Source organism: Apodemus sylvaticus, chromosome 14 (genome assembly GCF_947179515.1).
Source record: "Apodemus sylvaticus chromosome 14, mApoSyl1.1, whole genome shotgun sequence".
Taxonomy (NCBI): domain Eukaryota; kingdom Metazoa; phylum Chordata; class Mammalia; order Rodentia; family Muridae; genus Apodemus; species Apodemus sylvaticus.
This window is the reverse complement of record NC_067485.1, coordinates 12532201-12557397: the sequence shown is the minus strand read 5'-3', so window position 1 is coordinate 12557397 and position 25197 is coordinate 12532201. Positions and strand designations below refer to the sequence as shown.

The window sequence follows — 25197 nt, the reverse complement described above, 5'->3', positions numbered from 1 at the left end:
CCCTGACAAAGTGTCTGGGTTTCCCTCTGCTCCCTGGCGAGCCGCTTGCCTGCCTGGTGGGAATGCGTGCTTCACCGCCCTGGGCTTCCGTGTCTCTACCTCAAAGGTGTAGAGTGGGAACAAGCCTTTGCCTCCCGGAATCCTCGTGAGGTTGAAATGAGAAGGCAAGCCGTATTGTGACATGAGGAGTGTGCACATGGTGGTGACAACCCTGCTGTGCCTCACGGGGGCCCAAGGGCTGTTGATGGCGACCTACCTTGTGTCTGCAACCTTCGGTCCCTTCCCAAGGGTTCCATAACCCCAGAGCCGCTCCAGCTTGAGCGTTAGCAGGGCTCTGTTAGGCCAGTGAGATCTGAAATGCCACCGCGTCCGGGACGGGGTCTTAAATTAACTGCCGGCAACACTGTAAAAACGGTGATGGGGTCATAAACAGCCACGTAGGTGGTGACCGTCCATCAGCCGTGTATCTCTGCCAGGGCCACACCTGCCTGCTGTGGGACAGCCACGTTGTTAGAACAGCTGCCAGCCCTACTTAGCCTGTTGAGGGTCACAGGTGAAAACAGGAGGGCTTGGGTGCTGACCCCTGAGAGGACACCCTCCAGCCTGCAGGCCCGTAGAGTCACCGCTAATCCACAGGCAGTCTGAATACTCAGGCTCTCTTCGACTGCTTGCTGTGTGACCTTGAGTGGGCATTCTCTCTCTCTCTGAGTCTGATTCTCACTAGGCAGACACGAGGACACCCTTTGCTGGCCTGCCTCCCTCCTCTGCCACGCTCCCAGCACCCTCCTGGCCTCCTGCTCCTCCCTGGCAGGGAACAGTACCAGCAGCTCTTTCCTGTCTCCTTCAGCTGAAGCTGAAGCTGCCATGACCCTGGTGAGGCTCCTGTGCTGCCCTGCACTGAGCAGTGGTGACGAGGGACCTGCGCCCGTCTCTGCCAGGTGACAGTTGGAGGAGGGCATGCAGCACACAGGCACACATACCATCACCATCTCCACCTCCATGCAAGCCAGATGGAGGAGGCCCACCGCCACATGCCACCGGCAAAGTCAAAGCAGGGGAAAGCCTCCTTCCTACCTCCCCCTCCCCCCTTCTCCCTGGGCTCTGTGACCACATAATTACCCCGGATTCCATTCTATTTAATTGTAGCTTATTAAATTCTAACCAGCCAATTATCAACCACAATTACAGCTTAATTCAGGGACACAATAGCTATTTTATCGTTTGTTAATCAAATGCTTATTTAGACCTCAGTTTTATTAACTATTTCTCTGGCCTGAGGCAAGGCCCCTTGGAAGGAGGTAGGTTCCTGAGCAGGGCCCAAGGATCTGTCCCCCATGGCAGCTCTCTGTCCTCCAGAGTTTCCAAGTCCCCTTTGCTGGCAGGCTTGAGGGCTCCCCAGTGATGGCTGCGGTGTCACCCGAAGGGTGGAGATGCTAGACAGAGTTGGAGCACCTGGGTTAGTTCATCGGCACATCTGAACCTGGCACATGCCACTCCTCACCAGGCCCCGCCCAGGTGTTGGGCAGATGCTGCTGGCATACCACAATGTCGGCAGGGAGCAGAAGACTTAAGGCTGTGGTCAGTGCCTGGGAACCAGATGGAACTGGCAGTGATCACTTGAACGGTGCAACCATGGGGACCCCCAGGGGAGGCAACCCTGGAGCTGAGACTGAGGAGTAACCTTCAGTACCCTTTAAGAGGGGCAGCCATGGGCAATAAGGGCAATGAGCTGCAGATAGAAGAGGGGACATGCAAAGGCCCAGTGGCAGATAAGTTCTGTGGGTTTGAGAACAGGAGTGGAAGGGGAAGCGGAGGGTACCGCAGAGCCAGGCTGAAGTGATGCCCATATTGTGACTGTCTGTCTGTCACGTGTGGGGTATGTGGCCAGTCTCACGGAGGCAGTTAGAAGAAACACAGTTCATCAGCCAACAAACACTCAGTCTGCAGCAGCCAGGGCAGGGTCGTCTGGCTACACCCCTCTTTGGCAGTCCAGTCTGTCTGTCTGTCTGTCCTCACAGTGCTTGTGTCTGTCCTCGTGTCCAAGTACCTGGAGCCCACTGAGGAAGAGGGTGACTTTTCTCCAGTCTTGGGAAGGTGGCTCCTGCTTCTGTGACACTTTCATGCACATATTACCATGGAAACCAGAGTATGTGCACGCATGTGTCTAAGCGGGTCGGAACAGCCATACCTTCTGAGACACCGTGAGGTCTCTCACCTCCTGTCTCTTCTTTGCACATAATCCTACATGGAAGAGACCACAGTTGTCACCAAAGCCTGGATGCTGACCTGTCCCCAGGGTGTCCTGCGCGGCTGGGAGCCATGGCTGGAAGGACAGGTGGCCAGTGGGTCCCTGCTCTGACCCTGCTTCCTCCTGCAGGGTTGCTATGGATGGGGAGATGCTGCTCTTTCTAGGTTGTGCAGGGTCTGCTGCCAGGTTGTGTGAAGCAGTTGGTGGGCAGAGCCAAGGGTTGCTAGGCTTCTAGGGGTCACAAAGGCTCCTGGGGTGTATTCCTGAGCCCGTAGCACCTTGTCTTCACTTGCAGACAAGTTGGCAGTTCTGAGTTGCCACCTGGAACCCCACAGCTCTTTATGGGCCCCCGAGACCTGCGGTCTGTAGGGGGAGGGGACTCCCTACCTCCATTTCCTACACTTCGTTTCTGCTCTGTCTCCCCTCCCTCCTCACCTCTTCCCCTCCTCCTCCCAGAATGTATCCTGTATATGAGACTCTTGTAGACTCAAGCTTCCCTGTATAGAGTTTAAGAAATCTAGACTCCAGCAGCTGTCTCTCCTACGCCCGCATGTGTGCGGGCCGCACCAGGCTCCTGGGCTCTCTGACCTCCACCATGCCCAGGCTTAAGGCCTGGAGACTGCTCTCCCTAGAGGAAGGGTCTTCACTTCACTGTTTGAGGAGGTCACGCCTCTTGCGGACTGCTTTGATTTGTTGAGTGGTTGGAGGGGAAATGGAGCTGGTCCTTAAGAGAGTTTGTGTTGTCTGCTTCCTGCCCTTCATCTCTGGGCTCCAGGCCCTTTCCAAGTGATGAGTTCAACATTCATTCAACAAACACTCTCTGGGCACTTGTGTGTTAGACACTGGCCTAGCTCTGGAGATAGGCAGGAGAGAAAAACACTCAGTCATGCCGGGCGGTGGTGGCGCACGCCTGTAATCCCAGCACTCTGGGAGGCAGAGGCAGGCGGATTTCTGAGTCTGAGGCCAGCCTGATCTACAGAGTGACTTCCAGGACAGCCAGGGCTACACAGAGAAACCCTGTCTCAAAAAACAAAAAACAAAAAAACAAACAAAAAACAACACTCAGTCACCGTTCTCAAGGCTCTAACATGTTCAAAACTGGCAATATGTTTGTTATCTGGGGGCTCTGAGGAGGGTGACCAGTGCTGTCTGGTGGTCAGGAAAGGTTTCTGGCAGAAGGGAAGTTTGAGCTGGTGTTACAGGTTGGGCAGAAGTCGTCCCGGAAGGTAGAAGATATGAGCATCCATGAGAGAGGCAGAGTCCTGGCTGCAGATGCCTTCAGCTAAGCAAAGAACTCACTGGTCCCACGGCTGGGAACCCAGCACGACCCTCAGCTCAGGCCCCTTTCGGGCCGTCTGCCATGGCTGCTGCTTCAGGCCTGCTTCACCTTGTGTCTGGCCTTGCTTTGATGGTCAAAGCCTGCAGGGCTGGCCCTGCTGTGAAAGGCCACCCAGAGCTCTTGTCCCCTCATCCTAGCCAAGAAGGCCTTGGACTCCCATCTCTGTGGACCAGGATCTGCATGACCAGGAGCCAGGCAGGGAGACTGGCGAGGGAGCCAGGAGAGGTCAGCGACAGGGCCTGCTGAGTGTTGGGTTTCTTGGAAGAAACCCGGGTGCCTTTAGCCAGAATGTTGGAAGGAGGCAGAGCCTGGAACGGGGTGTGCAAACGCTCTTTAGGGATTTCAAGTTGTCGAGATGCCACCAAAGGTAGAGGAAGTCCTCGGGGAGAGGCCAGAGGAATGGCTCAAGCACTGGACCCCAAGGGCACATTTTCTTTCTTTCTTTCTCTTTCTTTCTTTCTTTCTTTCTTTCTTTCTTTCTTTCTTTCTTTCTTTCTTTCTTTCTTTCTTTCTTTCTTTCTTTCTTTCTTTCTTTCTTTTTTCTTTCTTTCTTTTTTCTTTCTTTCGTTTTTCTTTCTTTTTCTCTCTCTCACTGTCTTTCTTTCTTTCTTTCTTTCTTTCTTTCTTTCTTTTTTTGAGACAGGGTTTGTCTGTGTAGCCCTGGCTCCAAGGGCACATTTTCCTTCAGTATTTCTCTCTACGTGCCTGGGTATCCATATTCTCTGACCCAGGCCACAGGGACCCGCAAAGAGCCAACATCTTGAGATGAGCCTCTGGGACACGGTACTGGGCTGCTACGGGGACACAGCCTCCCCTCTACCCCAGTCCCAGTCAGTGTCTTTTTTCAGGGGTGTTGAGAAGCAGCTGGCCATCCTGCCCCAGCTGTGCTCACCCCACCTGGGGTTCTGCACGGAGGGAAGGAGCAGGTGGCAGGAAGAGGGAGCAGGACGCTGCTGTGCTGGGGAAAGAGCTGGCTTCTGGCGACAGCTGTGGGAGGCCAGGTGACATCCTGCCCCCACCCCTCCCACCCCGCTGGCTGGGATGAAAAGCCTTACTCAGTAAATGTGACTTCATTAATAGCTTGATTAATCACACCTCATATTTCCGTGGCGCTTTTAAAAATAAAACATTTGAAAGCATGTTCACACCCACCCCGGGCCCCTGAGCTACACTGGAAAGTCTCATGTCCCCTACTGAGGTGAGGAAAGTTATGGGGCTCAGCCTCACACGGAGATGCGTCCCATGCACCCAGGTGGAGCTGGGTGTCCTGCAGCGAGGGACGCAGCGTGTACCTGTGGCTGCCCACGGGCTTCTCAACCCTCTCTCTGGGTCTTCCCATAGACTAAGAAGGAAGGGCCACCCACCATGCACGGCTTTTAGTTTCTAATATAAATTGAGGTCATCTAGTCATTCAACAAACATTCTATCTCTATCCTGTGCGCCTGTCCACAGGAGCCTGTATCCCAGAAGGAGACTCATGGGATGGGACAGATGCCCAGGTGGGAGAAATTTTATTTCTGCTGTGATAAAGGTATGAAGGCAATAAACAGTTTAGGGGATTAATTAATCCCCTAAGGGATTAGGGTTAGGGTTAGGGTTAGTGTTAGGGCTAGGGCTAGGGTTAGGGTTAGGGGTTAGGGTTAGGGGTTAGGGTTAGGGTTAGAGTTAGGGGTTAGGGTTAGGTTTAGGGTTAGGGGTTAGGGTTAGAGTTAGGGGTTAGGGTTAGGTTTAGGGTTAGGGTTAGGGTTAAGTTCCAGGTTATAGTCCATCACCATGGGGAAATCAAGGAAGTGGCCACATCGCATCCAGTCGAGAGCGGAAAGAAAACGCACGAGTGGAGTGTGTACTTTACACTCAGCTGACTTTCTCTGCTCTCAGTTACAGTCCGAGGCAGCCTGCCAGGGGAGTGGTGCTGCCCACAGTGGGCTGCTTCTGATTAGTAAGTAAGACATTCCTCCAGAGCCACCCCACAGACAACCTGGTCTAGACAATGCCTCCTGGAGACTCTCTTCCCAGCTGATTCCAGAGTGTGTCAAGTGAACAGTTAAACTTCTCACAGTGACAGGATGTGGACCCAAGCCCTCAGAGGAGCAGGCTCCTTTACTGGTGCACCCCAGGTGGACAGAAGGGGGCAGGCACTCACTGTCTAACTGCCCACGCCCACCCTCCCTAAGGCCCTCCCACCAGGTAATGTCCCTGAAGTCTTCCCAAAGCCTGAGTAGTAAAATCCCAAATTCCTTGTGTCCTAACTCTGAGGTGCCCCTGCTCCCCAACACACACACACATACACATGCACACAAACACACACACACACCTCCAGTCCCTCTGCTCTGGCCATGCCAGTCTCAGATGAGCCCAACTACTTCCTGTGACCTTACTGTTTCCTTTTTAAACCTAAGCACTCTTTAGCCTGGGCTTGGCATTTAGAGCATTGCCTAAAAGTCCCCTCCTCAGCCTGCTTCCCTTTGGATCCCTGTTACCCTACCTTCTCTGAAGTATCACCCCACCTCACCCCAAACCCTCATTCTCCCACATCCCTGTCAGCATGGGCAGGGCCAGAACTGGGCTTTGCCCCTCAGACCCAGACTGGCCTCTGGCATGCAGCAACCACTCAGTGTAAGTGTGCCACAATAAAGTGTACTTGTAGCTCACAGAGGCGTTATCAGAGCCCCCTTACCTGGGCCTCCCTTGTCTCTTTCTGCCACCAGCCCTGGGGCTTCATCTGGTTTCTCCCTGCTTACAGCTACACCCCTGTCTGGCCTCCAGTCTGCCTGTCTAGGTACACACATATGCACATGCATGTAGACACACGTGCTCGCCCCTCCCCCCAAGCAGACAAGGGACAAGGGACTGCTAGGATGCTGCTCCTATCTCGCTGGGGGCAGCCTGTGCACGGCTGCCAGCTTCTGAGAAAGTGAGCAGCCAAGCTTTCCTGAAAGAGGCAGGGACTGCCCCCACATCTGGGCCTGAGACATCTGCATGCCCAGCCTGCAGTCCCGAGTGACCACAAGCCCGACAGAGCTTCATCATGGGGCTCCAGGAAGGCTGCTGAGCCTCATCCTGTGTGGGTAGGAAAGCCCAGGAGAAGGCACTGGGAGAAGCCTCTGGAAAACTAGGGATAAGTGGGCTTCCAGATGTGGCAGTGCACCCTGCGCTTGCCCTTGCCAGTTCCCGTTCAGCTCCAGGAGCTACCTACAGTCACAGTGTCCCCACCCAGTTCCCCCTGTGTCTGACCCTCAGCACTCTTGGGAAGTGATGGCAGCAGCCAGCCAGCCCCGGCCCCACTGTGATCGCCTGTACTAAGAAGCTTTGAGACAGACAGCAGGGACCAGGACTGGGGGTGGGGGTGGGGGTTGTGGGGACAGCAACCAAAGAAGTCGGTGCTAAGTTAGGCCTTTCTGCACCCTGGGAGGGTGGCAGATGCCAGAAGGGAATGCCCAGATGAGGGCCTTGGTCCCATCCCGAGCACTGCTTCAAGCCGGCAGACAGCGGACGTGGAAGCAGCAGGCCGAGCTAAGGCAGTAGAGTGGGCGGTTTGGGCCAAATAAAGGCCTCTGCTGCTTTGCACCAGGGGCCGAGGTCACTGTGGTCTGAGGTTGCAGTGCTGGGTTCCAACCTTGATGGCAGAGTTTATATAGAAAGCACATCCACCACCATGGTGGTCCACACTGTGGCGGGAAGGGAAGTAAAGGCTCGCCATGCTACATACAGTGTAGTTCAGGTGAGAGAACTCTCTGGAACGTGTATGCATGGATAGCGTGCAGATGCCCACCACGGGAGAGAGAAGCCAGCTCTAACCACCCAGACAGCACCCTGCTGTCCCTAGAGGATATGGCTTAAATTTACCGCTCACCCATAAGTGTCCTTGATAGAGGGCAGGGTTGCAGCCTGGAGGGTCCCCCTGGGGCCTCCTGATAAATAACCTCACCCCAGAAGTGGGAGGGAGGCCACACCGGGGTGGCGTGGCGGAGGCCCTGGAGAAGTGAGCTGTGTCCCTTATTGGTCACAGTACATTTATTTTTCATTAGCAGTTAAATGCAGACATGAGGGATTGTGCTGGGTTCAGCGGGCGGCTGACGTGAGTAGGACTTGCTGCACTGATCGATAGCGAGGCGGGAGGCTTAGCACCCACTCTCTGCCTCACCTCCCGCAGGGGGACCCGTGCCCATCCAGCTCTGAGCAGAGAGACAGGTGCCAGCTGTGGTGCTGCGCCTCTGCGGTGAAGGGGGAGGCAGATCCAGACCTGCCCTGAAGAGCTGCGAGGCTCCTTCCAGGGCCCCGCCTTGGGGCTAGCTCAGCCATTCGTGTGCGCCATCCTGGGGACCACTGAGGTGCTGTGGCTTGCCCGTGTTCCTGTCTTGAGAAGCAGCCATGCCTACCAGTGTTCATCCTGCATCTACACTATAGAGCTGCTTCCTGAGCCATGCCCCCTCCAACTCTCCGCTCTGCTCTCCAGACCTCGGAGGTCTGCATGAACCCCAAGGCGCAGGGAGCCAGACCCAAGCCCCTTTCCTGAGTGCAAAGGCTGTAGGGGGAACTTAACAGTAAGCACTTAGCAAACTCCATGCCCCTAGGTTCAGTCCCCACCACACACACACACACATACACATGCACACACACGTACACATGCACACACACATGCACACATTCTCTCTCTCATACACATACCTCACACACTTTTACACACACACATACACACTCACTCTCATAGACACTTTCTCTCACACACATTCTCATATACACACTTTCTCTTTATGTCTCTGTCTCTCTGTCTCTTTCTCTCTCATACACACACACACACACATTCTCTCTCTCATACACTCATACACATACTCTCATACAAACACTGTCTTGTACACACACACACATACACACTCAGACACTCTCTTAGACACTTTCTCTCACACACATTCTCTTTCATACACACACTTTTCTCTTTCTCTCTGTCTCTCTGTCTCTGTGTCTGTCTGTCTTTATCTCTCTCTCTCTCACTCACACACACACATACACACACACACACACACACACAGAGAGAGAGAGAGAGAGAGAGAGAGAGACCCTGAGCATTTCCTGTCTGCAGGGTCAGACTCAGGGCTCTGTGGTAAGGGACCTCCTATCTGGGGCCTCCTATCTGGCATTGAAAGATGTGGGTTTTCCTCTATCTGTCCAGATCTTCCACATTCCTGAACCTAACACGACTCAACAGAGGGTGGTCTGGGAAGGACAACTCCATTTCCCCTGACTACCTGTGCACTTGGCCTTCATTAGCATTGCAGGAACATGCCCGGAGGTGGCTACAGAAACAGTCACCAGAGGAAAGGACAGGGTGGCAGCAGATGGGGCTGGGATGTAGGGGAGAGGAAGGAGGGGCAAGGGAGCCTGGTGGGTGGCCTCTGCCTTCCTGAGGAGGCAAACAGACACAGTCTCAGCAGGAATCTCCAGGATCCTGAGTCACCAGAGTGGCCCCCATCTTGCAGATGGAAAGCCAAAGACTTCACTGAACTCCCCAGAGTCACCAGTGCCAGAGAGTAGCTGTACTTCCAGGGAGTTCCCCTACATTTATACCTAGAGGCCCCTATTTGTGTGTTGCTGGGAAATCGCTTGCAGCCTTGCGGACTGGCCAGACCCGCTGGGGCCTGTTTGGTGAGCATCATTCCCCATGCCTTTGGGTGTCCTGCAGACAGAGGGGTTTGAATGTCACCGAGGGCCTGTGTGACTGGAGACAGATGACGTATGGGATGATTGTAGGTTTGGATTCAAAGGAGAAGAAAACCCATTTTCAGGTCTCCTTGACTAGGGGGGAAGTGGCGCAGGTCCGGAACTCCATAAGGACTCTCTTGGCATCCACCCTGCGGTCACCCATCAGCAGTGTCTCCCAGGCCTTCCTCCACCACCTCCCTAGCCTAGTCATAGTGTAGCTCCGCCCAGCACCCCTCAAAACTTGTTGCCCCTCAAAACTACATCCTGGATACCCTCCCCTGTCTTTCTCCATTCACACTGTATTTTAATACCTTAAATGTCAAGGCTCTTCACCCTCACCCAGACCAGCAGTTCTCGACCTGTGGGCCACCACCCCTTTCACAGGGGTCGCAGATGGTCTTATTAGCAAACAAAGATATTTACAATTCCTAACAGCAGCAGAATCACAGCTAAAGGAGCAACCAGAACCATTTTAGGATGGGGGAGGGGTGGGTCACCACAACATAACGAACTGGATTAAGGGGTAGCAGGGTTAGGGAGGTTGAGAACCACTGGTCTATTGGGACAAGCGCCTGCTAGGCCAAATCCCAAAACTTCCCCTGGAAGGATATTGTGTTTCCATGGATATCATGCGCCCAAGGCCTCCGGAGAGTGCCACCTGCCTTGGCCTCACTGTGCCTCTCCACCTTCGGAAGGTCATGGGTCCTTTCCTATGCTAACTTGCAGGTGGCACGGGCTCAGAAAGGATGTCCAGCGGCTTGTCTGTCCGGCAGAGCAGCAGCTGAGCCACACTTTCAACTCCATTGGCTCAATCGAAAGCTGCGCCACCAGGCTCAGGGAAGACCAGGCTTATATGTGCCCCTTCCTCCTCTTGCAGGTGCCCAGCAGAGTGCCACAGTGGCCAATCCAGTGCCTGGAGCCAACCCGGACCTGCTGCCCCACTTCCTGGTAGAGCCTGAGGATGTGTACATTGTCAAGAACAAGCCCGTGCTCCTGGTGTGTAAGGCTGTGCCCGCCACCCAGATCTTCTTCAAGTGCAATGGGGAATGGGTCCGCCAGGTCGATCACGTCATCGAACGCAGCACTGACGGCAGCAGCGGTGAGCCTGGGCGGGGGTCTCTGGGTGGAGGCAGTAGAGGGAGGCCCTGAGGGTCTCTGAGCGCTGGCAAGCAGCTGCTGGCCAATTGCCTTCGGGACCACCAGGGGAAGTAGACCCCCCCATCGCCTGGCACCCTATAGATATACAAAGGCCTTCTCTAAGTAGGAGGGAAGACTCCTACCCCAACTCATCCACCGAAGTGCCCCCGGGTCTCTCAGCAAAAGGTGGCAATATGGGAGGGGGAAGGGGGGCATCTACAGAGAAGCAGGGTGAAGGGAGTGGGTCCCACAGAAGAACTCCTCCGCCTGCTTTCTGCTTCCTGTTCAAGCATGCTTGCATTACATCACATTCCCTCCGCTGGGAACTCAGTCCCCCAAGAGTGGCAGGCAACAGGGTGACTTCCCTAGTAAGAGGGGGGCAGAGTTGAGGCTTCCTCAGGGCTCACAGATGTTCTGGTCATGACTCAGAAATGAAGGTGCTTGAGGGATACCACTGACCTGTGGGACTTCAGACCACAGGGTGACACCACCAGAGCTATGGGTGACATTGGGGCCAGTGTGAAGGCTGACAAGAGAAGCAGACCCAGGAAGATTCGGCAGAGGGATTCTAAGGGCACGGGCTAAACCAAGAAGTACCCTCCTATACCCTCACCAAATCTCCCCATTGCCAGCCCTGGTCTTAGGTAACAGGTGGCCAAGAGGCATTGGTAGAGCACCCCGAACAGACTTCCGGTGCTTCCCAAAGCAGGAGCAGAGAGGCAGCGTCCAACAGAGAGCCTCTGGTTTAGTCCTATTTCCACCAAGACCTCAGCTAGCCTGAAACACAGCACACACCCTAGGAGACCGCCCACTGGGACATGTAGGCCACCGGCATGAGGCATGAGCCGCAGTGCCATCCGGCCGGGCACACGGGCAGTACTGGAACCACAGATGCTAAAGGGAGGCAAGAAAGGATCCGCATAGGTGACCCAAAGTGTGGCCCGTGACCTAGGGAAGCAGGAATGGGGTGGTGGCTACCCAGGAAGGCTCTCCAGGGGGAGGGGTAGCGTCCGGGTTTAGAAGCACGCAGAGGGGTGTTCCCCCTGTCCAGAGGCATGGGGTGGAAGGCAGAGCAGCCCCTTGAGGAAGGCTCAGGGTTAGCTGGGAAGATGAGCCTTGGGTGCAAGCAGATGTCAGGAAAACTGTCTCAGGCGTGAGCTGCGGGTGGGTCCCACAGTGCAGATGGCGAGGCTGTGGCCTGGGAGAACAGTCAGAAGCACTGGCTAGTGTGAATTCAAGCTGAAGAGCCTCAGATTCAGATGGCGCCTTAGTTCTCACAAGCAGGCTGTTTTACAGAGACGACCGAGGCCTTGACCCTGCCCTGTCCAGGACCCCCAAAGGTCTCCAACCAGGTCTTCTGGCCCACAGAGAGGACACCCATGCCCTGCCCCCAGAGTTCACAGGGGCTGGATTCCTCCCCACCGTGTGCCTCAGCCCACCAGCAGAAGCCCCAGCGACAGCCCCCTGACCTGTTTCCTAGGTTAGCGGCTCCTGGCTGAGCCTTGCACTCCACACTGTTCAGCCGTACCCATATCCGCTGCTTCCTGCAAACCCTGAGCATTCGTTCACCTCACATCCTCTGTGCCAGGCACCGGCTAGGTGCCAAGGAGTCGGCCCCCACAGCTGCTCGCAACCTGCTGATCCAGCTGACTCCCACGGGCAGGCTGGAGCTAGGGAGCAGAGCTCAAGAGAGTCCTCGACGGTATCAGGACCTCCCAAGACTAGAGATCGTCGATGGCCTAATGACCGTGAGCACAGCCCCAGAGCCCACACCGCCTGAGCTGTGCCCTTTCCTTGCCTTCCTGTGACTTTGAGGACTCGTCCAAGCCTCCTGATCTCAAACATTCTGCTGTCATGGGCCCTAAGTGCCAGGCCCTTTCTGACAACGCAGCCTTGCACCTTGGTAAAACAGACATCCTGACAGGCCCCACCCCACACTCCTGGCTCCCGAGGTGCTCCCTCCAAATAAGCAGAGACGGAGAATCAGGGGCAGAATCAGGGGGACGCATCCCACACAGCCACCAGGAACCTCTTTCATCTTGAACTTCCAGTCTGGGCCTTCCAGTGGCCAGCGCATCAGAATCCACTGAGTTTTTCTCTCAGCTGGGGACCAGGGTGCTGTGAGGCCAGGAGGAAGGCTTTCCTCTTCCACACAGAAGCCATGGCAAGAGCATCTTGCAGGTGCACAGACTCAGTACCAGTCTGGTCAGACAGGCGTGGCAGGGGTTAGAGTTCGGTGCAGATCCGAGCCCCGTTTATTCACGTGGCAAGGGCTAGGGTTGCCAGGGGGACTCTCACAAGAGACAAATGCCAGTCATTTGCCTTCACTTCCCATCCAGAAGGCCAAGGGAAGCCTGGCATCTATAAATGCAGGCAAGTGCTGGCCTCTGGGACCGGCTATAGTTTATGGTGTTACACTACATGCTTATTAGAATCAGAGGAGCTCCATTGCAAGTTCAGAGCACCCAGCCGATCCTCCGATTCCCAGACACACTCGGCACGTCGCCACTGTGCTCCCATTTGTATAGGTCTTCATCCACACACATCTCCTGCCCCTAGCGCAGCCGCCCTGGCACCCCTCCTTTCTCTCCAAGGCTGGCAACTGCTCGTATTTACTCGTCAGGAGCTGATACAGGAGCCCCACTCAGGATCCGTTTCCAAGCAGGCTCAGTAATGAGCAGTTGGAGGGCAGGGCGTGGTCTAGACCCCACCTCTGCCCTCAGAGCTTGGGGATCTCTCGGCTAGGAAGTTAGGTCCTCATGGATAAACTTGGCCCCTGTGGAAGGGAGATTGAAGAATGACTAAAGAAAGGAAGAAAGTACTGCAGTTTAGCAAAGTTGCTCCCAAGCTGAGTTGCTCTGGAATTGTGGGTTACTGCCGCTTGAGGGCCATAAATAGGCCCGTGCACCCAGAGGACACTTAGTTCCCCAGGTCAGAATGTTCTGGAAGTTGTCTGTCCCTGACCCTGGGAGAGGAAGAAGGGAGAGGAGACCCTGCTCCACCCCTGACTCTGTCAGGGGCTCTATCCTGTTCCTGCGTCCTGGACAGATAGCTGATACCCAGCGCTTTGCTCCTGCACCCAGGCCCTGGGAAGGGCACCTTGGCTCTTAGCCCCACCCAACCCCACATCCCAGAGAGTAGGAAGAACAGGCGAGGATCCAGAGCAGAGGTGAATGGCCTAGTGGCCATCACTGCCAGAGGCACCCTTAGGCAAACACAACCTGTGAGAACTAGCCAGGGGCCAGCCAGTGCTGTGGCTGGAGAGACTCCACAGGAGGGTCTGGGAAAGGGGTCAGGGAGACATGTTAGAGAAATGAAGAAGGAAAGCAGTCTCCCAGCCCAGCAGGCTCAGCTGGGCTCACTGCTCCTGCAATGCAACCCTAATTGAATTTCTCTGTTAACAATGGAAACACATTGGCGGCTGGCCTCTCTCTCTCTTTCTGATAAGCCAGTGACCCAAGGGAAATTGGGGTCAGAAGGAGGAGAAATTGGAAACAAACAGTCTTTTCTCACTCCTGGGACAGTAGTTTTAGCTGCAGACCAGGGGTGGCAGGGGGCTCGGGACAGAAGGGCATCCCCCAACCCCCCGTTCCTGGGTTGTCAGGGAGACCAGGACCCCTTCCCCCCATGAACCCTGGTGTCTGGTTCTGGGTGCTGCAGAAAGTGGAGATCTGAGTGGGAAGGGAGAGGGGTTTCTCCTGGCACACCCAGACCCTCCGACCACCAGAGCCCTTCCCCCCAAACCCTGCCTGCTGACCTTACCTCTGTACTGTTACCCCACAAGGGAGGGGGTGAGCACACTTAAGCCACCCAGGGGAACCCATATGTGCTCTTCTGCAGCTGCTTCCTTATCCAGTGGAGCACCCCCATGGAGCACGGGTAGGGACTGTTCTGGAGAAGGGAACGGCATGGGTGAGATACCACCCTGGCACGTGGGAAACCCTGAGTCCCAAGAGTCTATTCCCATCCTGCCTAGCAGCTGTAATGCTAATAGCTGTTACATTATCACCTGTCAGATCTCCCTGCTGGCCCTCCAGGGAGGCGAGCAGACTTCCCTACCCTCCTCTTCTACCTACAAAGAGCTCAGCCTGTCTGCTACCCACTTGCTCTCTCAGCCTGCTACCCAAAGCTCCGCTTTGAGAGTAACCACTTTAGAGAGACCTTCCTCCCAGTGACTTCCTTGAGACAGGCCTCAGGTGACAATGTAGAATGAATGGAACTTTCTAGAAGCCACACTGCTTACGTCTTGGAGATATGTCAGCAGCATCCCTGGCGTTCCCTCCAGGCTGAGGGAGGCTCAGCGTGTCCACCAGCTGCTGCAGGTGGTGTGGGGCATCAGCTGTCTGGGATAGGGAGACTCAGTGTAGCCCCTGACCCCAGCAGGATTGCCAACCATGGAGGTCCGGATCAATGTGTCGAGGCAGCAGGTAGAGAAAGTGTTTGGGCTGGAGGAATACTGGTGCCAGTGTGTGGCGTGGAGCTCCTCGGGGACCACCAAAAGTCAGAAGGCCTACATCCGGATCGCCTGTGAGTACTGGACCAGCCTGTGGCGTGCGGGCGCGGGCGCTAGAGGGCATCTCCTAGAGAGGGGGCCAGCAGGCTTCCTGGAGGTCACAGCCTTACCTTGATGGGTAAGGGAAATGCCTGGGAACATTAGTCCTCCCACGCTCTCCAATGCACTTGGCACCTCCTTCTGTCACGTGTCATGGTTTCAGCGGGGCTAATCTGGACACTTAGGGACACTGTTTTTCTTCCTTCAGATTTGCGCAAGAATTTTGAGCAGGAGCCGCTGGCCAAGGAAGTGTCACTGGAGCAAGGCATTGTGCTACCTTGTCGCCCCCCAGAAGGAATCCCCCCAGCTGAGGTGAGTGGGGGTGGGGTGGGGTTCCCAGACCTCTGATCCCACCTAAAGCTCAGAGTGCTGGTTGCCTCCTCTCCAGGGGTCGCTCTGTACCCTGGTCTGACCAGCATGGGCCGGCCATGCAGTGTTCTGTCTTGCCCCCTAGGTGGAGTGGCTCCGAAATGAGGACCTCGTGGACCCCTCTCTCGACCCCAACGTCTACATCACACGGGAGCACAGCCTCGTAGTGCGGCAGGCCCGCCTGGCCGACACTGCCAACTACACCTGCGTGGCCAAGAATATCGTGGCCCGTCGCCGCAGCGCCTCTGCAGCCGTCATTGTTTACGGTGGGTCCTGGGCTCCCCAGTCTCAGGAAGAGGTACTGAAGTGCCAACAGGGACGTGATGGTGTGGCTCGTAGGACGGAAAGGCATGGAGCAAGGGCCAGGCTAACCAGACAGTGGCCTGACTATGAAAGAGGGCAGAAGAATGTCTGGGCAAAGGGATGAGACATGTTGGTCACATGTGAGTGGGGAGCACGGTGCAAAGATGAAGAGACAAGAGGAGGCTCAGGGGGCGTCATCCTTGGGCGTCTCCAAGAATGGGAAGTAGAGCCTCAGAAGGAGATGCCCCTCCCCCAAGAGCAGGCAGAGGGAGGTCGGACAGGAGCTGCCCCATGAACAGGCGCCCTGTGAACTGTAGTTTAGCCTGGCTGTCCAGAGTAGAGTATCTGAAGGCTCTGCCAGATGCTGGGGCCCAGCAGCCCAGCTCGGCCCCCCTGAGGGTTCCTCAGCCACGTTCACTCGCGGCTCCTAGGCCCTTTGCCCTCCTGCCCCATCCCTTGGAGCAGCATGTCTGAGGAAGCCCCCGCTCCCTGACCCCAGTCCTTCTCTGTCCGGCCAGTGAACGGTGGGTGGTCGACGTGGACGGAGTGGTCCGTCTGCAGCGCCAGCTGTGGGCGTGGCTGGCAGAAACGGAGCCGGAGCTGCACCAACCCGGCACCTCTCAACGGGGGCGCCTTCTGTGAGGGGCAGAATGTCCAGAAAACAGCCTGCGCCACTCTGTGCCCAGGTACCAGCGGCCACCGCCTCCTGCATCGTTCCTCACCACGCCATCTCCGTGGCCTGGCTCCATCGCACCCACCAGCCTGCCCCCCCATGGCTCCATCCCACCCGCCTGCCACGCAGGGCCAGGCTCAGTCTGAGGTGGGGATCAGGGTACAGTGTGGTCAGACTCTAGGGCTCAGTCTGTGTCCAGGCCTGGGCTCAGCTTAGGGTCTGAGATGCAATTTGAGGACAGGATCTAGGCTCGGCCTGGGGCTGCACAGTCCACCTGTGCCTGGACCAGAGGGCCATCGTGTGACTGAGAGCCCTTACCACCTCAGGGCCGGGACAGCCTCCTGGGGTGGAGAGAGCCAAGCAGTCCCTGGCATCACCGCGTCTCCCTGTCATTAGCATGTGTCATCAAGGCTAGCTGGACACTCAAGGTCCTACAGATCGGAGGACCTGACCCTGGCATTGTACCCAAGCCCAGGCCAGCTTGTCCTGCCTGGTCCAGATGAGTAGTGGGGCCACACAGGCAGGCCACCCAGGCCGACTTCCTAAGCTGACTGCGCTGTTTGATTTCTGCCTGTCTCTCTTGTCCAGTGGATGGGAGCTGGGGTTCGTGGAGTAAGTGGTCAGCCTGTGGGCTCGACTGCACCCACTGGCGGAGCCGGGAGTGCTCCGACCCAGCGCCCCGCAATGGCGGTGAGGAGTGCCGGGGTGCTGACCTGGACACCCGCAACTGTACCAGTGACCTCTGCCTGCACAGTGAGTCTTCTCTACCCCAGGGCTCACTTCAGTTTGACAGGTGACCCTACCCAGCCCTAGAGGCTGTGGACAGGGCAGCCACTCCCCTGCCACATAGACTGTGTCTCCAAAGCTTGGGACCCCAGGGGTCCCTCTCTTCTCTGGCACACCCTTCCCTGTGCTACAGTCACACCACCTTCCTCCCGAGACATGCACAGATGTGAGCCTCGACTCCTGCACACCCATCTGCTCTCCTGCAGCTTTGAAATTATCCCGTCCCCCAAGAGCACGTGCAAGTCCTGTGGGGGTGCTGGGCTTGTGAGCCCTGTTAATTACAAGGCCATAACTAATAATTAAAGATCTCTGTTGGATTTTTTTTCCTCTAGACTACACCCTCCCCTATTCTTTCAATTAAAAACCTAATTATCTGTGTCAATTCCTTTCTGATGGACATTTCTTCCATTATACAAAACTCTGAAAAATCAATAGTGCTTCCTCCAAGCAGTTGGCCCCCACCCACCCCAGTTCCGGGGCGGGCGGTACACACAAGGGCTCAAACTGACCTGGAGACACCTGAGAAACCGACCGCCCATGTATCTATCTGTCTATTTTTTATTTCTATAATGAAATGGCAAAATAAATTTATTAGTTTTTAGAGGCTCAAATTCCAAATAGCATGATGCTGGCTCTGGCAAATATGCCAACCACCCCAAGCCACATGGCTTAGTGGCAGATAACACCATGTCAGTACTGTAGACAAGAGAGAGATCACATGCCAGGAAGAGAGAAAGACAGCCACAGAGACAGGTAGGCACAGAGAGATGGACAGCCCTATGGTCTAAGGGCAGCACACATGATGGTGTAATGTCTTCCCACTGGGCCCCACCTCTTAAAAGGTCCCACTGCCACTCACATTGCCACAGTGGGGACCACACCTGTCATATATGAGTCCTTAGGTGGGCATATGCAAACTATAGCACCATACGTAGGGTAGCCCAGGATACCTTTCACCTCACCCCAGCCACCCTGATTCCCCAGCCCAGGAGCCAAGGATAGACCACTCACCCTAGCGAAGTCGCTCTTCCCCTCCTCCACTCTCCTGGTAACCTCAGGCCGAATCTTATGCCTGTGAGGGTGCGACTTGCTCAGTCCTAAGCAAGGTTGTGGCAGGTATAGAGCTAGACCGTACACACCAACACCATACTCCCTGCCTCGTGTCCCCTGCCCAGGGAGTGCTGAGATCCAATCTTCCTGGGGATAAGCGCTGGGCCTCTCTGAAGCCCGACACCCCTGCCATCCTCAAGACCGTGTTCCTTCTTGCAGCTGCTTCTGGCCCCGAGGACGTGGCTCTCTACATCGGCCTCGTCGCAGTGGCCGTGTGCCTCATCTTGCTGCTGCTGGTCCTCGTTCTCATCTACTGCCGCAAGAAGGAAGGCTTGGACTCGGATGTGGCCGACTCGTCCATCCTCACCTCAGGCTTCCAGCCTGTCAGCATCAAGCCCAGCAAGGCAGGTGAGGTGACCCCTCCCCCTGCTCTCCTGCTGGAGCCCCCAAGACAAGGGCTGTTGCCAGGGCAGTCCCCGCGAGCCACCGCCCGACTCTGTCTTTATTCTGTAGACCATCCCCACCTCCTCACCATCCAGCCGGACCTCAGCACCACCACTACCACCTACCAGGGCAGCCTGTGTCCCCGACAGGACGGACCCAGCCCCAAGTTCCAGCTCTCCAATGGTCACCTGCTCAGCCCACTGGGCAGTGGCCGCCACACGCTGCACCACAGCTCACCCACCTCTGAGGCTGAGGACTTCGTCTCCCGCCTCTCCACCCAAAACTACTTTCGTTCCCTGCCCCGCGGCACCAGCAACATGGCCTACGGGACCTTCAACTTCCTCGGGGGCCGGCTGATGATCCCTAACACAGGTAGGACCCTAGAACACACCCCCACGTAAGAGGTAAGACAGGTCTCTTCATCCTTCTGTCCCAGAGTGCATCAGCCTCGTGCGGGGTAGCCCAGGCTGGCCAGGATAGAAAAGAATGTGGTTGGAGCTACAGTGCAGCTGCGGAGAAAAGTCTCCTTGCTGCCTGTGTACATGAAATGATTGTCTGTTCATCTGTCACATAGTCAGCCTTACATGTTGATAGGTTCTGCATTAGGCCCTAGGCTCAGGGGTAGAGCAAACATCTGACCCCAGAGGCTCACAAAAGAAGACAGCAGAGCACCCCTTAAAACCCCACAGCATCCCCCCATAGTGTCACCCCAGCATCCCCGATCAGCGTCCCCTCATAGTGTCTCCCACACAGCATTCTCCACAGCATCCCCCCACAGCATCCCCACAGTGTCCTTCCAGCATCCCTCCCACAGTGACCCCCTCAGCATCCCTTCACAGCATGCCCCACAGCATCTCCCCCACAGTGTCCCCCTAGCATCCCCCCACAGCATCCCCCCACAGCATCCCCCCACAGCATCCCCCCTCAGCATCCCCCCTACAGCATTCTAGATCTCATCCACCACTCCACAAAAGTGCCTCAGACAGGGTCCCTGAGGCCTCTCGTTAGAGAATTCACAGACCCTCCAAAGGCCATCTTTGGAGAAATCTCTACAACCTCTTGACAAGACTGTCCCCTCTCCTCAGGTGACCCATGCCCTCCTTCCTGATCTTGCACCTCCCTGGCTGTTGGGTAGAGGTGTTCCTCAGGGACCCCACTCCTGCCATTTCTCTCTGAGTGATCTCACCTACTCCTCCGTCCCAGCCCCCAGTTCTCCCAGGCGTTCGAACTCTGCATTCAGCTGCCTCTTGGGCAGCTCCATCTGGATGTCTCACAGCGCCTCAGAGTCTCTGTGCCTAAAACAGAACCGTCTCCCACCCTTTCCCACTGCTCCCTCCTCTCTGGCTTTCCCCGCCTCACAGTTGGCACAGAGGCCTTGCTTAAGCTAGAAACGGGCCTGGGGTCACCTCGGGCCCGGTCTTTCTATTCCCACTCCCTCGCCACAAGTCGGCTGTCATCACGTGATGCCGCGTGCTCCCCCTTCCCCATAGCTCCTGCCTCCTCTGCCCCTCATCTTGCCCTGGTACATCACCACACCCAGGCTAGCCCACCCCTTACCTCAGCCCCAGCTCCTATACATTTACTGAATGAATCTAGAGTTGACCGTGCCCCCACCTCACTCAGTTCTTTCTAAGGTTCCCAGTGACAAGGCTAATACGACCCGTGGCTAGCTGCTGGGTGCTTCCCCCTCCTGTATGTGACAGCCACCACAGACCCTTGGCACCTGAACTCACAACACTGCCCCTGGCTCATAAGGGTCTCTCTACCTTTCCTCCTGGCTTATCTTTTGTTGCTGTCTGTGCCTCATACACCCTTCAGGACAGGGTATGAGAAATCCTCATAGCTCAGTGAGGTGAGTTGGTGCCTGTCAGCTGTAACAAAAAGGCAGACAGACGGTGGGTGACTCGGCGGCCCCTGCAGTTGGGCGGCTGCCTGTTCTCCCCCACCCCAACCCCGTGCCCCCTCTGTTGTTTAGTTGCCTCTCTCCTTGCTGGACTGAGAGAGCTAGCACCTTTTCTCCTCTCAGCTTTCTGAGTGCCCAGCATGAGTGTTCAATCTTGAATACCCACCTCCGGCGGCATTCATCCCAGGAGGTGTGTGACTGTCCCCAACACGAGTAGCACCAGGTACTACAGTCAGCACAGGTTAGCCAGGACATCAGGTGTTGCGAGCACATGGTCACGAGGTTCCCTCGTCTGGGTTCGAGCTGTCTGTGTGACAGTCAGCCATCATTACTTGATGGTAAGACACAAACAGGTGAACATCCTAGCGCACGCTCTGGTGTCAGAGGGCGTGTAATCCCCTGGAACCGTCTCTCTGCGTTTGTATAGTGTCCTTACACAGCACTTGAACGGCCTCAGCGTCCAGCCCAGCATACCCTGGAGCTACGTCCATCTGCTTTAGGGCTAAAGTCACAGAATGTCCCCCATTCCCTGTATGAGCTGAGAGGCCCTTCCTGATGTGGGGACTTCCTGTCCTCAGAGCAGGGAGGGCCTCAACGCTGCTCTCTGTGACTTCTTGTCCCTGTCCTTGCTGTTTCCACCACAAAGCTCCCCTTTCTCCACACTCTGATGCTGCTCCTGGGGCAGAGACACAGCAACAGGTCAGGAGGACATTGGAGCCGTAGATCTTGGCCCTTGAGGGCTGTGGTAGACCCATCCCCACCTGCAAGGATGGAGACAGCGACAGGAGGGGACCAATTCTTAGTGGGGACAGGACTAAGGGAGGAGGAGCTCGGGCAAGGCCGAAGGACCCTTTTCCGGAAGCCCTGAATGTAGCACAGTTGGGCAGAGGGACCATTGGATGACAGTCAGGGGCCGTACACGGCAGGCCTGGAAGACGGAGGTTTTAAGCGGAAAATGCCCTGGTCCCAAAGAATGCAACAGGAGGTGGAATGAGTATCCTTGGTGTCTTCTGCCCTACTTATGCTTTTAGCTGGGTTGCCTCAGATGTTCTTGGAGTCTCCCTGACTCAGAGTCGTGCCTATGTGGGTGGTGGGACAGTATGGCAGTCCTTGAAGCACCTCTGTCCCCAGACAAGGGTGGCTGAAGAGGAAACGCCTGGGTCTGACTGGCTCCTGGGGTATTGAGTGTCTGTAGCAATCAGCCGTGACCCCTCTGCTTTTACAGGGGTCAGCCTCCTCATACCCCCGGACGCCATCCCCCGAGGAAAGATCTACGAGATCTACCTCACACTGCACAAGCCAGAAGACGTGAGGTGTGCGCCCTGCCCTGCTGTGGTGGGGAGGGGAGGGCACGCCCGCTGCTCCTATTGCTGGAACACCCCCACCCCACCCCCGCCCAGCACTGCTGTGCCTGTTCTGACCTGGCCTGAGGGAGCCCAGGGGATGAGGCACACTTAGGCTCCCCCTGCTTTGCAGCTCCCGTCCGACCTACACAGAGTCCGCCTCCTAACCCCGTGGTCTCTAGGACTGGCCACTGACGCCTTTCCCTCTCCACCCATGTTTCCCCACTTGAGGTTGCCCCTAGCTGGCTGTCAGACCCTGCTGAGTCCCATCGTTAGCTGTGGGCCCCCAGGAGTCCTGCTCACCCGGCCGGTCATCCTCGTCATGGACCACTGTGGAGAGCCCAGTCCCGACAGCTGGAGCCTGCGCCTCAAAAAGCAGTCCTGCGAGGGCAGTTGGGAGGTAAGCAGAGAAGAGCCTCTCAGGCCACCCAACCAAAGCAAGGGCCCCGCAGTGGGCGTGGCCTTCCACTCCTTTGGCATAAGCCGTTGGCAGTTTCTGGTCCTGGGCCTCCCCAAACTCTGGCCGCTTCTTAGAGCCGTGGGTGGCCTGGAGACTCTGGAGACCCCTGAGTTGGTAAGGAACTGACCCATGAGGCCCCGCCCACAGGACGTGCTGCACCTTGGTGAGGAGTCGCCCTCTCACCTCTACTACTGCCAGCTGGAGGCCGGGGCCTGCTATATCTTCACGGAGCAGCTAGGCCGCTTTGCCCTGGTGGGAGAGGCCCTCAGCGTGGCTGCCACCAAGCGCCTCAGGCTCCTTCTGTTTGCCCCCGTGGCCTGTACGTCCCTCGAGTACAACATCCGAGTGTACTGCCTTCACGACACCCACGATGCTCTCAAGGTACCGCCCTACGCAGCTCTGTTGGCGCCCCCCCCCCCGCCCTCAGCATCCAACTGCCTTGTTTTGGGGGTGACAGGGAGGGTTACGCCTTCCGTCAGCCCTCGCTGACCACCCCGGGCACTACAGGAGGTGGTGCAGCTGGAGAAACAGCTGGGCGGACAGCTGATCCAGGAGCCCCGTGTCCTGCACTTCAAAGACAGTTACCACAACCTACGTCTGTCCATCCACGATGTGCCCAGCTCCCTGTGGCAGAGCAAGCTCCTTGTCAGCTACCAGGTGAGACCCAAGCCCACGCCACGAGCTCTACGGGTGGGTGCTGGGGCACAGCTGATGCCTCCTCCGTCCGTCTCCGCAGGAGATCCCCTTTTACCATATCTGGAATGGTACTCAGCAGTATCTGCACTGCACCTTCACCCTGGAGCGGATCAACGCCAGCACCAGTGACCTGGCCTGCAAGGTGTGGGTGTGGCAGGTGGAGGGAGATGGGCAGAGCTTCAACATCAACTTCAACATCACTAAGGTAGGCAGAAAGGTGGCGGGCCGGCTCCCAGGACCAAGCATCCCAGACAGGCTCCGCCTCTGGGCGGAGCCACCCACCAGCCAGCAGCCTTATTAGAGCTACCCCTTCTAGCTTCTTTCAAGTTTGGGGGGAGGGCAGAGGTGTAGGTGCTATATGGGGAGCAGGAGGAGGTCAAGTTGTCCTGGGGGCCCTGGAGCACTTCCACCAAAGAGGGACTTTGCATGGGACCCTAAAGGATAAGCAGAGGCAGGAATCTGGCAGATAGTGGGGGGTGGGGAGGGCGTTTGGGGCAGCAGGCACTGAGCTGAGAGTGATGGACTCCTCGGGCGGTCAGCAGAGCAACAGCGTCAGGGGCAGGAAGGCTTTCTCTGTCACTGACTGACCAGGTGACTAGTCTCTGAGATCCAAAGAGTAGCAGGCCCTGGTGCCCGAGGGAGAGCATGCTCAGCGCTCCTGCTGCCCCATTGTCCGGGGTTGCCTGGAAACTGCCCCCCCGCCCCCCTCCCCAAGGCAGCAGCGGTCGGAGTTCTAACTGGCACCTGTTGCATCCGTCCCATAATGCAGGACACGAGGTTTGCGGAATTGCTGGCTCTGGAGAGTGAAGGGGGGGTCCCAGCCCTGGTGGGCCCCAGTGCCTTCAAGATCCCCTTCCTCATTCGGCAAAAGATCATTACCAGCCTGGACCCACCAGGCAGCCGGGGCGCCGACTGGCGAACTCTAGCCCAGAAACTTCACCTGGACAGGTGGGTGGAGCTAGACCAAGGGAGGCGGACAGAGGACTTCTAGCCTCTGTATCACAGTCTCTAGTGTATTTGAGGACAGCCTGGAGGGAGGCCAGACTACTGACAGACTGCCTCTTCTTTGCAGCCATCTTAGCTTCTTTGCCTCCAAACCCAGTCCTACAGCCATGATCCTCAACCTATGGGAGGCACGACACTTCCCCAACGGCAACCTCGGCCAGCTGGCAGCAGCGGTGGCTGGACTGGGCCAGCCAGATGCTGGCCTCTTCACGGTGTCGGAGGCCGAGTGCTGAAACCAGCCAGGCCGGTAATGCCTACTCTCACCAGCTTTGGCACCTGCCAGGGACAGGCAAAAAGCCAGACAGGGGCCCTACCCCCACACCCGGGGGGGCTGCTTGGACAGGCCCCCTCCTGGCTGAAGTTGTCCCTCGATGCTGGTCCTTCAGACCCTGCCCAAACTCCATCCCTCCATGGCCTGCCGGGCCAGGTTGGTATAGCCACCTGTTCGCACTCTGCCCTGGTCCCAGGGCCCAGAGTGGACAGTGCCTGGAGCCTGGGCCGAGCCCAGCCCATCTGTGTGTGTGTGTATATGCGTGTGATGCTACCTCTCCTCCTGTCCCTTGCCAGGGGCCCCGCATACACACAGCATGCGCACACGTGCTGGGCTTGGGACATGGCCCCCAGAGCTCCTGCCTGAGGTGGGCCTTATGCAAACATTTCTGTGCCTGCTGGGTAGGGGTTTATTTGAGGGGCCTGACTTCAAGCCTGGGGGACCGAGGATCCCAGCTGGACAGGGGCTGGCCCTTGGATTCAGGCACACGATCACCACACAGGCGTGTGTTCATGCATGCCTCGTGTGTTCATCTCACACGCACCCCTCTCCCAGGTCATGCAGGACCCTCCCCCACCACACACATCTCATGCTGTGCACCTGGAGGCCGCTCACGTCTCTCACACCCGGTGTCGGTACACACCTGCCTCTCACATGCTGCCCCTCCCACCCACCCAGGGACACCCGACGGCTCCTCCCTGACCCTTTCCCTGTACTCTGGCCTCGAGGTGCCCTGCCCAGCGGGGCGTGTGAATATGCAATGGGAGTCCCGGGCTGTACAATGGCAAGTGTGTGTGCCGTGGCGTGCCCGTTCCTGGGGCTGGCCGATGCCCCTGTGTGGGGTCTGCTGTGTAAAGCTTGTGTCCTGACTCTGTCTTAAGTGCGTTCATGCACTACACTTGGCCTTATGTACACAGC

The 25197-nt window shown here is 56.8% G+C and overlaps 1 protein-coding gene across 2 annotated transcripts in view; it reads left to right on the top strand.

Annotated features, from left to right (window-relative positions):
* The window catches only part of Unc5a (unc-5 netrin receptor A), a 56467-nt gene extending 31333 nt beyond the window's left edge, over window positions 1–25134 (top strand). Inside the window, exons 2-16 of one of the 2 annotated variants that reach the window (XM_052156468.1) lie at window positions 10165–10386; window positions 14808–14951; window positions 15185–15288; window positions 15431–15611; window positions 16167–16334; window positions 16910–17074; window positions 18377–18565; window positions 18671–18973; window positions 21730–21817; window positions 22079–22247; window positions 22455–22688; window positions 22815–22964; window positions 23044–23208; window positions 23773–23951; window positions 24076–25134. In XM_052156468.1, coding sequence (XP_052012428.1) covers window positions 10165–10386; window positions 14808–14951; window positions 15185–15288; window positions 15431–15611; window positions 16167–16334; window positions 16910–17074; window positions 18377–18565; window positions 18671–18973; window positions 21730–21817; window positions 22079–22247; window positions 22455–22688; window positions 22815–22964; window positions 23044–23208; window positions 23773–23951; window positions 24076–24241 — 2627 coding nt within the window. In that variant the 3' untranslated portion in view covers window positions 24242–25134. The remainder of the gene's footprint in view (window positions 1–10164; window positions 10387–14807; window positions 14952–15184; window positions 15289–15430; window positions 15612–16166; window positions 16335–16909; window positions 17075–18376; window positions 18566–18670; window positions 18974–21729; window positions 21818–22078; window positions 22248–22454; window positions 22689–22814; window positions 22965–23043; window positions 23209–23772; window positions 23952–24075) is intronic. The other variant, XM_052156467.1, reaches the window with a different exon arrangement.
* The last annotated feature ends 63 nt before the right edge of the window (window positions 25135–25197 follow it).